The sequence below is a fragment of the Trachinotus anak genome, unplaced genomic scaffold (assembly GCF_046630095.1).
Source record: "Trachinotus anak isolate AG129_WGS33_773 ecotype Australia unplaced genomic scaffold, CSIRO_AGI_Tana_v1 ptg000007l, whole genome shotgun sequence".
NCBI classification, from domain to species: Eukaryota; Metazoa; Chordata; class Actinopteri; order Carangiformes; family Carangidae; genus Trachinotus; species Trachinotus anak.
The window spans coordinates 17,839,513-17,853,107 of NW_027273858.1; the positions used below are offsets into that span (position 1 = coordinate 17,839,513).

Sequence of the window (13,595 nt, forward strand, 5' to 3'; positions counted from 1 at the left end):
TAAAATAAACAAGGAGAGTCTGTTCCTCCGGGGAGTCTGGGTGAGCGAATCGAGCGCCCCCAGCCAACATGCTGTGGGCGTGGCCATTGTTGCTGACGTCATTCAATGACAGCTAGCTGTCAGAAAGTGAGTTCATTCCCCCGAGCCGAGCAGACGGAGCGCCGTCGATAGGTTTTTGCTCTTCCGTTGGTATCTAGCACCCAGACTCAGCGAGACGACGGACAGACCTTTCCACCGAGCCCGGCCATGGACGAACAGGCGGGGCCCGGCGTGTTCTTCAACAACAATAACAACTCCGTTTTACCCGGCGGTGGGAAAGGACCGCTGCCTGATGGCGACGCTGGGGAGGCGGCTAGGGCGCAGTACAGTATCCCGGGGATCTTGCACTTCCTGCAGCACGAATGGGCCCGTTTCGAAGTAGAGAGAGCACAATGGGAGGTGGAGCGGGCCGAATTACAGGTAAAAACCGCCGCATTCAGTGTAAACAGGACCACATATTGATGGCACTACCGGGGCCTTTCTGGTAACTCGCGTTGAGTTTCTGTGTTTGATTGTTCTGGTTTCCAGGCTAGCTTGTTAGCTTTAGCCCAGGAGCTAAAGGAGCTGTAGCGCCCCCCTGACCCGACTGCACGACGACTGCTTGAGACCTATTTACTATGACTGAAACCACTGAACTTGCTTGCTGCCTTGAGGAGTTGAAAGAAAGACTAGAGCATGTTTATATAACGACGGATGTAATTAAACGACCGATCGAAAGCTTCAGTTACGAGCAAAGCAGTTGAAGTGCAGTGCAAAAACGTTATGGAGAAAAAAACCCGGCTAACGTTACCTGCTTACTTATAGCTAAATGTATAGCACCCCGCCTTGTTTTTATAGTGCACCTTACCTCTAAACCCAGAGCAAAATGAGGTGGAGGAAAAGTAGTAGTTTTCTTGAGAGCTGTCATTGCTGACAGACAGCATACATCACAAAAGAGACTGAGGTCTCATTATGTCTTGTTTATGAATCTTATCATAAGCTAGCTGCCATGTCACTGCCACTCCTGAGGGAAAAATCAAAAATGCTGTCGTGTCTGTCTTTGGTAAAGGTCACAATGCTTTTAATTTGTCTAATTAATTGGTTCATCCTTTTAGTAGTATATCCGACCCTTACCTGATTCCCCGAGCAACTTCAGTATTCAGCTATTTATATGGTTCAAGAGGTTTAACTGCTGCGAACTACAATTTTCTAAAGGGAAACCTGACAAAAACTGGACTTAATGTTTGTTGTTTGCTTAAACTAGAAGTTCACGTCTGTTCACTGAGACATCCCAGTTTTGTTGTGGTTACCAGTCCTTCCAGAATTGCAGCTTTCTCTCCATCAAGTTTTTATTTTGTTTTAACCTTTATTATTTTTCCATGGTTGATTGTGATGTTCTAGTGATCATCTTAGCTATATTTGTAGGTGAATATGTTAACCCCTGTTGGCTTTTATTGGCTCACTGAAACTATGTTTACAATATTTGAAGCCCCATGACTTGTATGTTTGTGTGTCTAACTGAGTTGTAGGAAGAAACTGACATCAATAGTCTGCTTAACTCACTTTTTGTACTTTAATTATCTACAGTAGGGAAAATGACTTGGGACATCTTGTGCCAGACGGCTCTTTCATCCAGAATTTAAGTAGGCATTGTTACAGTTTAGCACTGTATAATTTGAGTCCCCATGCACAGTGTTTTTTTTTTCTTATTCTTTTCCATCATTTTGACCCAGTTGTGGGGCCACTGTTGTTGGATCACAGACAAGAGCCAACACTGACTTTTGGGGTTTAACAGCAGGCAGCCCCATTGACAGACTGACCTCAGCCAACAAAGAGACGGGAGGGAGACACTGCATTGTTTTCAGATTGGTCATGTATACCCTGATCAGTGTAGTAGAGTTTTGACTAATCACCCTCATGCAGCACTTTCAGTCTGGCCTGTGTATTAAGCTTCCTGTCTGCTGTCATGAAGCAAGCTTATCAGCGAAGCAGCAGCAACTGCGGCAAAGCACAGTGAGGTTGCCAAATGGCTTATTGGGTGGTTTGTTTGTGGCGGCAAAATGGTGCGCGCTCAATTTGAGTTCTTGTTTCTATTGCATCTCATCCTAAACGTGAGGCTGGTTGATGATTTGAACATCCTTTGAGCTCCAGTAGAGTCCTCACTCATAATTATAGTCTCATCACTGTAGCACAGGACATGTTTCTGTGCTAGTGCTGCACTGTACCAGAGCAATAATGATTAATTAAGTATTGAAAAGCTTAGATTTAACCTTGTTGTGTCCTTGTGGGATGTGTACATATTGCATATTGAAAACATATGTAGTACTTTTACCTGTAGAGGATATTGGTGGAGGAATGTTCAGTGAAGAGACCACTCAGAGGAAGAAAGAGAGTCACTGAAATGAATATAAATAGACATGTATGAACATAAATAGACATAAAGGAAAAGCTGTAGTGGCATAGAGCTTTAGTCGTGTTCATCATCATGTCCATAGACATGTGTTTTAATCTCAGAATCACACTGACGTGTTAATATTGCATGTTTTAAGAAGGTGAATATATGGTTTCAGATAAAAGCCCTATAAGAATGTACACAAAGTGATTTCACAACCCAGTGAATACTCAGTCTCCTCCCAGGATTTTTTTTTTTTGTTGTTGTTGGTTGTTCAGACACTGAATGGAAAACAGTTGAAGTTATGTTTTATGTCGCTGTTTGGGAGGAAGGCGAACCCCAGGGCTTGTAGGAATGTCGTCCAGCCAGCCTGTTAGGTCATGCTCAGAGCCACTCCTCTCTACTGGAGCAGTACAGAAACTGTACTGTACATTCCCGACTTGTCCTGCTGATGTGTGGTGTCTGTGTAATGCATAGGCTGCAGTCACTCATGATTAGACTCCAGTTGAGTGGTCATTGACAATCAATTGATTGACTTCATCAAGTTGATTTGCTTAGCGAGTGATAGGTTACAGCTCTAGTCAGCCTGTCATATGTTATCTCTGTTATGAAAGTAACTAGGGCACAAACTAATGATCATTTTATTATCAGTTAATCAGGTTGTTTTTCATTCTTGAAATTGTCAAACGATAATGGTGGAAATGGCCTATGCACATCTTCACTGTTATTTTGTCTGACAGCCTAAAACCAAAAGATAGTCAATTTCCAATCATAAAACAAAGCAACTGAAACTAGAACAAGTGAATTTTTGCTTGATTAAATGGCTTCAATCAATTGTAGACTGTAACTAATTATTTCCATAATTGATTAACTGTGTAATAATTTATTCTATCAAAAGTCCTGGTTAAACGAGTTTTAGAGAAAACCAGCATATATTCACGTTTCAGAAGCTAAAGGCAGAGAGTTTGTTTTAGAAAGGACTTGTATGATTACTTGATAATCAAAATAGTAGTTGATTCATTTTCTGTGAATTTACAGTTTGATTAATTGACTAATCATTTCAGCTTTAATTAACTGATTATCAATATGGTTGTTGATTAATTTCCCATTGAATGCTTGAACAATTATTTGACTAATCAGTAATTTAATTTTGGCACTAAAACCACATGATGGGTTTGTCCAATTTTGGGGGTTTCAAGTTTGATTAATGGCTCACACCAGACCAAGTGTATTTATTTAGTTAGCAGTATATGCACAGTATGCTGCCATTAATTTTAAAGCACTGTGTAGTTGGAGAGGGTGAAACTTCAGTGTAATCATGTAGCAGTTATCATTGTAATTGCATTGTGTCTCTGTTGTTGTTGTTTTACAATATTCTGTTGTCGAAATGATTTCAAGCTAATTGCAATTAAAGAGCAACTTGTTTTACACATCTGCAGAGATTTCTGACTTAATCCATAACAGTGGAAGTCACTACTTTGTATTGATCAGGAATTTGATTTTGCATACCTTTGCCTAACAGCAATGTGTATCTATCATAAACATTTTTAGTATTGTGATATTGAGCTATTGATGTCACCCTGCAATACTGATGAGCACAGATCTTTTATGGGCCCAATGACTGAGGTTGAGTCGAGTTACGGCCTATACAGGCCAGGCAGTGCTCCAGTGTGCTTCATCGGCCCTCCAGTTATGGGGAAATCCCTGCTCCATAGGGTATCTCCTTGCCAGAAGTATCTGTCAGCAGCCATAATTTGACACCAGCAGAAGGTTGAAGGTGACTCAGGGTGTAAGGTGGCTTCATGTGGGTGCAGACTGAAACGTGGACCCAGTTATTCTCATAGGCTAGAAGTTACCCTTTTATTTCTCAAGGAAAAGCTTTTAACAGGAACAAGATTATGTGGCCCACGTTATTCGATTACTTCTCTCCATGTCCAACTGAGGAGGAGCCTAGAATTATTCTGCCTCAGTTAGATGACTTATTACTGTGATCTCATGTTTACTTTCACTAATGGCAAAGCCTGAGGCATATTTAGCTCAACAGTGCAGCAAAAAGAAGGACTGAACCACGCACAAACATACACAAACTGTGGCATTCAGCAATTCAGAAGTGGGAGTCACCGCCATTCCTCAGTCGATACTACATCAACCCCCAAGCTGCAGTTATTTTTGCCCTCTCAGTAAGCGCCTCAGAGTGGGAAAGTACAAAAAAGCAGAGCACACGCTTCCTCACCAAAAATATAAGTACTGGTTACTCACTCAGTATCGTTGCTCTTGGGCATTGACAAAGACAGTAAGGCTCAACAAATGTTAAAAAAATACCAGTTCACAGAGAAACTAATTGTACACAACAGCTCACATCCTTCCTCGTGTAACCTGTGTGTACAGCACACCACAAAGAATCAGCCCCGTCCTCAGTCATTGGTTTAAGACAGACTGCGGTAATGTTCAGCAGAAGCACCACAAAGACAGTTACTGCAGTTCACATCAAATATTCACTGTGTACAGATAATAGTAAGTAGTTGAAATGGGTTTGTGTTTTTCCTGTTAGAGAGCCTGGAGGGGGCCATGTTTATTAACTAAAGCCTGGTCCTCTGTGCTTTGCTCCACTGTCCCTGTTGGACTCGCACCAGAGCCTTACTCTGTGCTCTAGAGCTGCCTGGTCGGCCTGTTCTTCCCCTCTCCTTCCTCCATTCACACTTACAGCCTTCGTCTGTCTACGTGGGTGTGCGGGACAGCTGCCTGGTCGTGCCACAAAGTTGCCTGCCTCCCCCAGTTTTACAGTAGATCTGAGGTCGCCGGTCTGTCAGAGTTGTAAATTGGAGTACTCGCCAGATCAAACTGCTCTTGTCTCAGTGTGATGTAATCTGCTTTGTTGTTAGTCACACTTAGTGATGGCACAGCAGTGTTTTCTTGCTTTAAAGTAAATGGTTAGAGAGAAAGTTTTATTCCATTCTTAAAACCTATTCTACATGTAATATTTAATTACACTGTGCAACTTATGATATGACTTTTTAACTGGGTACAGCTTGGAACCTTTTCATTTAGAAAAACCATATGTCAGCATCATACATTTTGTTTATTTACAGTAATGAAGTATTAGCACAAGTTATCTAATTTTATTCTGCACTATTATCTACATCTATTAAAGTAAAAAAATGTTATGAAGATGGATGAATGGTTACAGAACATGTCACATAACTCCGTCCATGGTTGGAATTCAGCCATGGACATTTGTTGTATGTCATACCCTTCTCCCTCTCCCCCATGTTTCCTCTCCCTCTCTTCCCTAAAAAAATGTCCAATAAAGGCAAAAACTTGAAAGATAAATAAATAAATGAAAAAAATCTAAAAATGTTAAGAATGAACTGGTTGTTGTCAGAATCAACAACAGAACATCAGACTTCTTATGCTGAAGATTTCGTGACTGGTTCTGCTCGTCTGTGGGTGTGTTTGAAAAGTGAAAATACTCCTTAAGAAAGTCTGTGAGAAGAAGCGATATAATCACCTGAAGCTAAAAAGTGGAAGCCAGAGTCCTGTTTGACAGGCCCGCCATGCCAGAGAGACAGGACAGGCCAAAGGGCACCAGCTGCCTCCTTGCTGCCTCTTGGTGGTTGACTGCCTTTTATTGGAAGGCAATGTCTCTGTCTGCATCTGTTCTGTTTCTCCGAATTCATATTCTGAAATGGAGCACTTTACTAGCTCTGTCTGAGATGCTTGCCCACATCTATATAAGTTCAGTCTCTTAAAACACACAAATGCACGTTGTTGCGGGTGCTGGCTAGTTACAAGGAGGAAGATCACATTTTACACCAAATACAGACAAACCTACCACTTTTTTACAACATCAGACTTGTCATCCTCATAAATAATATTTCCCCCTTCTGCAGTAAAACTTAGCTCTCTAGATTGTTGTTGCTGTTGTTTCATTGTGGTTCTGCCAGGACCACACCTTACAGTCACATAACCCATTTGTCAGAGAAAATGCTGATGGTGAAAAATGCAGCTCTTTGCCTGCATGTGTGAGTATGTGCATGTGCACCACAAGCCTTATGTAATATTAATGCAGCAACATGGGATGCAGCACCCATGTCCTCAAGAAGCCCAACATAGTGCCTTTGTTTGCACCCCCTGTTAGGTAGCACTGCAGTGTCAACTTGATGTCAGCTGTGTGACGGCAGAGTGTAAAATGAAGCTCAAGTGGAAACTGGTGATGAGATGAAAACAACAAATCTGTCTGTTACAATTCAGGAAAAGAGAGAAGATCTATTTCTGGTGGATTTCTGGCAGTAAAGGGGTTTTCTTTGGTTTTCTGAGTACTGTACAAGAGGGGAAAGGCGCAGCTTGGCTCATTCCAGATAACTGAGCAGAAATCTTTACTAAATCACAGATTGAGCAGCTCACTGTTTCACCCTGACCCTCAGACCAATCCTGAATCTGTGCCTGCATGCATGAGCTGTGCGGATGTGCAGCGTCTGCATTTGGAGGAATGAGCTCCAGCCATGATCACAGGTCCTCAGTATTTCACTCTGTAAGTCACTGCTGCTGTGGCACCGCAGGGGCAAAATGGAACAATGGATTAAACTTGGCAGTTTATTTGATACCCACACCCACACAGTCAGATGATTGTGTATTATGTGAACATACAATCAGTATGGAGCCTTTTTACAGATGCTCCCCATGAGAGAATGTGGTTGTGAAGAGAGGACCAGTTGTATTTAAGTGTAAACACTTAAATTAGCCTCACCATCTTGAGCAGAGAGGGAGGTGAAGAGACAGCTGGATGTGAAACTGCAGTGGCTATTGAAGTTCCTCAAGTAGGGGAAAGGGTTAATCCACCTGAACTCAACTTTAATTTTACAAATCAGTCATCATAGTCACAATCAGCTCATTTGTAACTAGGGGTGGGCAGAATTATGTTACATGTTTCTGTGATACAGAAATATTGGCCTACCATTGTTATTGTCGCTGCTATTCCTTTAATATCTCTGTATGTGCTGAAAATGTTGCAAATCATTGAGCAGGTCTGCTTCATGGCGGTATTGGATTTTATGATTTTTACATCAGTATGATGATAAACTCTGATTTGTCCAGAATTTTATTTGCTAGATTTGCCCAAAAACATGTCTGTATGAATTAAGGGTCCTCAATAAACGTACTAAATTAAATTAAATGGATTTATACTGCAAATCCTGGTCCAGGTTGCACCAATTTAACTATTCATATGTATCAGAAATTGTTGTTTTTACTTCATACTTTTACATTCTATCTGGTATGACTGTAAAAAAGTAAAGAGTTTCATTCTATGTGATATTATCGTGTCTTAATTTTAATTTGTGAACCACGCAGAAACCTGATATCTACATGTCATCTATTACAAGTTTCCCAACAGAAATGTATTATATCATGAACATCATCATGATGAGATATTATGAGGATTTTATCCATACCACCCACCCCTCAAATAATGTTTTCCTAAAACCTGTCAGGATTGAACAGAAAAGCGACAATCTCTTAAGACTGCATCACTGTCTGTAATGCATATATTGAAGTTATGTATGAAGCTGTCTTTGAATGTTTTATTGTCTTTAAATTATAAATGAAACAGACAAATCTATAAAAAAAATAAGTGAAAGTGGACCTGAACAGTTTACACAACAATATACAAAATGACATTTAAGGAAATCTACGTGTTTCCATTTACTTACAGAGATCATGATTTTTTCCGATCAGAGACAGAAGCTGTTTAGAATACATTTTTATAAAGAAATATTATTATTAGAGTGATGATTACTGGTGTTTTTGCAATGATATTGTAAGATATAACTATTCATGGTTACCTGAAGTGAGCTCTTTAAGCCATAAAGAGGTTACGTTGATCTGTGGTGATGTTTTCCATCAACAAATGGGAAATACACTGCTGTGGCTGTTTTACAGTAGTCCCCAGCACCTCAGTCTTGCTTCTGTTGTTTTGCTGCATTTTTTTCTGTTACTTCTAGTGTAATGGCATGCGTGGAATGTACTTGGCTTGTTATCAGGTTGGCCATCGTGGTGCTCATTGGTTTGCAGTAACTGTGAGAGTAAACCTTGTGTTCGTGGAAAGAAAGGTTGTTTGCATTGTAAATGTGGGATTTACACCAGTTCCCTTTCCCTCTTCAGCACTGGCCACGGTCGAAGGGACAGTGTGTGTGACCATTTTGTTTGTGTGTAGGCCCTGTGGTTGTATGAGTATCCGCTGAATTTCTTTTTCAAATGGAGTGAGCTCAGTCTTGCCGCTGAGACGTATTAGATTTTTCACAGTGTTCACTCTGTCTGGATTAAATGGCCTCATTGTGTTGTAGATGTCTTTGGCGATGATGCAGAACAAGTCTGGAAGAAAACATGTCTGGAATTCACAAATCTCAGACTGTAAGGTTTTCTGTATGTATAAATAGCAGGGATATCGTTGATCGGCATTATACATTCACTGACTGAACATTTTAATTGACAAGTCCCTGCTATGTCTTAATCCACTGCCAACAATGTGTGTTTAAATAGTCTGCATATTAACTTAAACATGAAGAAACAAAGGCTTTTTCCTGCTTAGATTTTTGCTGCAACAACCACATTCAACAAACCTAAATGACATCAACCTCAAAGAGACACAAAATTTGAATCTCTATTTAATGTTTATTGAAAAGAGCTGAACTATGTTTGTATGTGTAGTTTTTATGTGTTTTTGTCCTCAAATGTGTTTCAGAGTGTGATAAGAACTGGAAACTGATGTCAGTCAATTTCTCCTTGTTTTACTAATTTAAATGAGAGTAGAAAATCGACTTCTAAACTAGGATTGACTGTATGCCAAAGCAGAGGGCACTGTGACCAACTCTCTCACCTTATCTTACCAGAATTTAGCCAGTGGCTGGAGTTTGTTTTCCTCCACAGCCTGTCTGTTCTGCCTCCTTTTCCTGTCTCTGAAAGGTCCTGCGCTCTGAGATGGATGCCCCATTCTACATGTCTCTTACTCAGGCAGACTAAGGAGCCCTTATCCAGCAGCCCAATAATGCAGTCAGTGTGAGGCAGGGAATTAAATGCTTCCTGTGTCTCTTTATGGCCCAAGTTGACTCATTGCATTCCTCCCAAGGTTAATGTTTGATGGAGGAGAGATGGTGAGCCAGAGATTCACAGAGCAGCACTCTTCTCTATCTCTGGCACCGCAGGACGCCGGGGTCCCTGGGCCAGTGCTTCATGTGGATGAGGAAGTGAATGGTCGCTCACTATCTCAATCAACACAGATGTACAGTTTTCATCTACAGTGGAAAATGAGCCAGTGTGCAGTCTCTTTTTTTTGAAATGTGAGGTGCTATACTCAGTGAATCCAAAATAACAACGTGTCAAGCTGTTCTTACACTTTGTCATTGTTTTGGATAGGACATTCTCGAGGTAGGGCTTTAATGTGTGGCTATGCTTTAGCTCTCGCTGTGGAATTAAGTGAGATGTTTTCCCTGTTGAAGAAATCATGACACTTTTTATTTGTGATTTATTGTTTTTTGCCTTTCTGCTCAGTGATGATATAACATTCGATTCCAAAAGATCGACCGCGTTCAGCTGGACATCGAGAGACATTTAATGGAAAATAGCTCTGCAATTAGCCTAATGAGGTATCTGAAGGTTTTGCGGCCCAGTTGCATGTGATACCGTGGCAGTGCCTTGAGGCAGTGGTCTTCACTGATATTTGGATTGGAGCCACTTTAGCCAGAGTAAGTCATTTTGGGAGCTGCACAGTCTGGCCCAATCCAAACAGTGATAATTTTCCATATGCAATATTTTCCCTAATGCCCTATTTGTGCCCCTCTATGTGCCTCCTTTCTGATCCTCCAGAGACAGCACAAAGTTAATTGTTAGTTAGTTGTCATCTACGCCAAGTTTTTTCCTCCTGTCATATCTAAAAACCTGCTTTTTATCCAGGACCCATCAACATTTTCATCAGGTAAACAAATCGATGGCTTACTCACTCATAAATGACGACTGGAGCTTTGCTGCCATTTTCTCTATTCATTGTTTGTCCTGCTCCATGCTACTGTAACTGAGCCTGAGTGAGGTTTAACCTGTTTGGGCTTTCTTTGTTAACACTCAGTGACACTGGCTCTAGGATGTGGGAAGTCAGATGCATACTAAACGTTGTTAACAATGTTGTCAATCCTGAATGCATTAGTATAGATCCAGCTGAGGTTAGATGCACATTAAGCAGGAAGTATGAAGAATTGGAGTCTGTGTAAATATAATAGGTAGAGTGATGTATGTGCTGTGCTGACCCACCGTTCAAGAGCATCAATTGCTGGCATCTACACAGACTGTTAGCGTATGACTGATGCCAACTAAACTTGGTGGACTAGTACTCTAAATCCTAAGGGCAGTGTAGCTATAGCAGTCAAGTTGTTTTGAGTGTCTCCGTAGAGAACTGTGTATGGTAAGAAATGCTGTTATTAATACGAGGCAGATTGAAGTACTGTTGTGACTCATCGTTGCAGGCAGCAGCAGCGCTACTTGCTATCTGTGTGAAACTGTGATCCAGCCCACTCAAACTCGCACCATCCTTTGCATGTAGAGTGAAAGGCAGGGAATCAAGTCAATATTCATTCCCTGTAAGATTTTAACTTGTGGTTTTAGACCTTGACTCATTCCCAAGAGAAATTTTCTTTTTGAAGTTAGGCAGGAGCAGTTTGGCTCGTGTCGCTATTCTTTATCCTTATTTGAAATGAGTCTAACATCTTCCCACTGCTCTTCTGTATTTTACTGTTTCAGATTTTGTTTGCCATTTGTTTTAATCCAAAATATCCAGTTACTCTGCCATCTTCTACTTACTAACTACAGAGTGGCACTTAGATCCACCTCTAATGCTCATTGTCTTGCTGGTAATTTTCAACAACTGAGATGATCTTTAAGAGAGTGTAATTTTGATGAAGTGCTGAAATGGAAACAACAGCGTGCTTATCCTCCTTTCTGTAAACAACACAGCCTTTAGAGAGTTTAGCAGCTTCTGCAGCCGTTTGGCAGTCTTCACCTTGCTGTAACCCTTAAAATACTGAACGGACTGTGGACAGATTTGGTTGTCTGGTTTTGATTCCCCTCTCTGGCTTTCAGATTACATGTTGTGATGACAACTTCATAAGCATGTATTACAATGTAAAACAAAACAAAAGTTAGTTCATTTTAGGTGTATGACACAAAAATACTGCCCTACAAAGCCAAAAGGCAGTAACTACATGTTTAGTAAAAACTGAGTTAAGACCAGAATCTGTTTCACAATATAACAGTTACTATGCTGTAGAAATGTGTAATTTCCAAAAAGAAAAAAGAGCAAAGAAACAGCATGTAAAGTTTCACAGAGGTAACAATCACACCACAGTAACCTCACTCAGGGCTAACACTGACGCTCAAGGCTAACACTAGCTTGAGTGCAGTTACATCTAGCCTTGCCTAAAGCTAATTTACTCCATGCTCCAACATCCTAGTAATTAAATTTGTTATCATGCCACACATACAAGGCAGTAGCTGAATCTAATCAGTCTGGAGAAAATAGTGAGAGCAGATTTTTCTTTTTCTTTTTTTTTCCATTTGTAAGGAAAAATATTTTTAATACATGATACATTTTTGCTCAATGTGTGACCCTCTCTGTGCTGTATACCACACTGTGAGCTGGCCTCCACTGCTCTCAATTCAAGCGAGCATACGCATGCACACGCGCATGTATACGTGTGTGTGGTACTCAGCAATGTAATGTAATGCTGACTCAGACTGAATGCGTCAACAGCTGCTGCCTGTTACTGAGGAGAGACAGTGCTGTGCAGAGGGAAGGGATTTTGGAGGAGGGAGGGGGGGGTGGTTGATGTGTGGGAGAGTGAGTAGGTTAGATTAAAATAGAATAGTACAGATTGGCTTTTTATTTCCCATCATGCCACGCATATTGATTTGACATCATCCTATTTCAGTCTGAACAGTAGCGGTTGTTCTTAGATGTTGCCTCATTGAGGTCGTCTTTTAAGTCAAGTCTTTGTTACGAGCTCGTTCAAATCTATGGTGCCAAAACACCAGAAACGTTGACTCTATTTATAAAAGCAACTACTGTAAGTCTCATACCACTTTAAAATCTGACCTGTCAATCCTATTTTTGTGTTTTCAGGCCCAAATCGCCTTCCTGCAGGGGGAGAGGAAAGGCCAGGAAAACTTGAAGAAAGACCTTGTGAGGAGGATCAAAATGCTGGAGTATGCGCTGAAGCAAGAGAGGTGAGTGCCTTTACTGCCCTCTGCTGCTTCAGCCCTCCCACAATGTACATAAATACCCCAGCTAGTCTGCAACATCTGTAGTGATTCCATGGTCTGCATGCTCCTAAAAATAAAATCCTGCCTCTGAGAAATGTGGCAGTGTGAGATTCTGACTGGTCAACAAATCAACATCTGCAGCATCTGCATAGAGGCCCTCCGCACATCTCTACTACAGGATTTCTTTTTGATAATGTGTAAATGGCTTGCTAGTGTTTTAAAAGAATTTCCAGCCCCCTCGTGTTTACGCTCTATGAGTACCAGTCAGATGTCTCAGCTGGTGTCAGCAGAGGCAGTAATGGAGTGAGACCGCCAGAGAGATTCCCCCGAGTCCAGCTGGTGTGATGTCTGTGGACGAGAGCATGTGTTGGCAGGAAGGCTTTGTCTGCTGTAAGATGCTGATGACTCTGCACTGACGATGGTATGGGAAAGGAGAAAAGAGGAATCCTTTCTCCACCCAAGACGAGGTCACCGTCGCAGTTTGTTTTCTCCAGCAAACCAGAAGAACGACATTGTTCTCATTCTCAAGTTCACTGGCCTGTCACCATCACACAAAATGTCCCAGTGCTAGTGGTGGTGATACATTTTGCCTTCCTCCTTGACGCATGGCTGCACCCTAGAGCAGAAAGATATTGCTGATTTCAACATATCTCTGTTAATGTGTCTCTAAGCCATCAAGTATATCGAATGGACTCTGACACAGTAGTCCTCTGCAAAATTTAACAAAGTATTTATGACAAGTCTTTCGATCAGCATAGCTCAGGATGAATTATTAAAAGGTCATTTCAGGTTATGGCAACTTGGTTTAATCATGTTGTGTCACACAGTTTTCCTGTGGTGTAATGCAGGATTATTATTGACATTTCCCTGTCAGTTTTACCTT

The 13,595-nt window shown here is 41.2% G+C and overlaps 1 protein-coding gene across 2 annotated transcripts in view; it reads left to right on the forward strand.

Annotated features, from left to right (window-relative positions):
- The first annotated feature begins 103 nt into the window (after positions 1-103).
- LOC139623153 (striatin-like) overlaps positions 104-13,595 on the forward strand; it is a 28,201-nt gene continuing 14,709 nt past the window's right edge. The window contains exons 1-2 of one of the 2 annotated variants that reach the window (XM_071481148.1): positions 104-459; positions 12,573-12,676. In XM_071481148.1, the coding sequence (XP_071337249.1) occupies positions 247-459; positions 12,573-12,676 (317 nt within the window). In that variant the 5' untranslated portion in view covers positions 104-246. The remainder of the gene's footprint in view (positions 460-12,572; positions 12,677-13,595) is intronic. The other variant, XM_071481149.1, reaches the window with a different exon arrangement.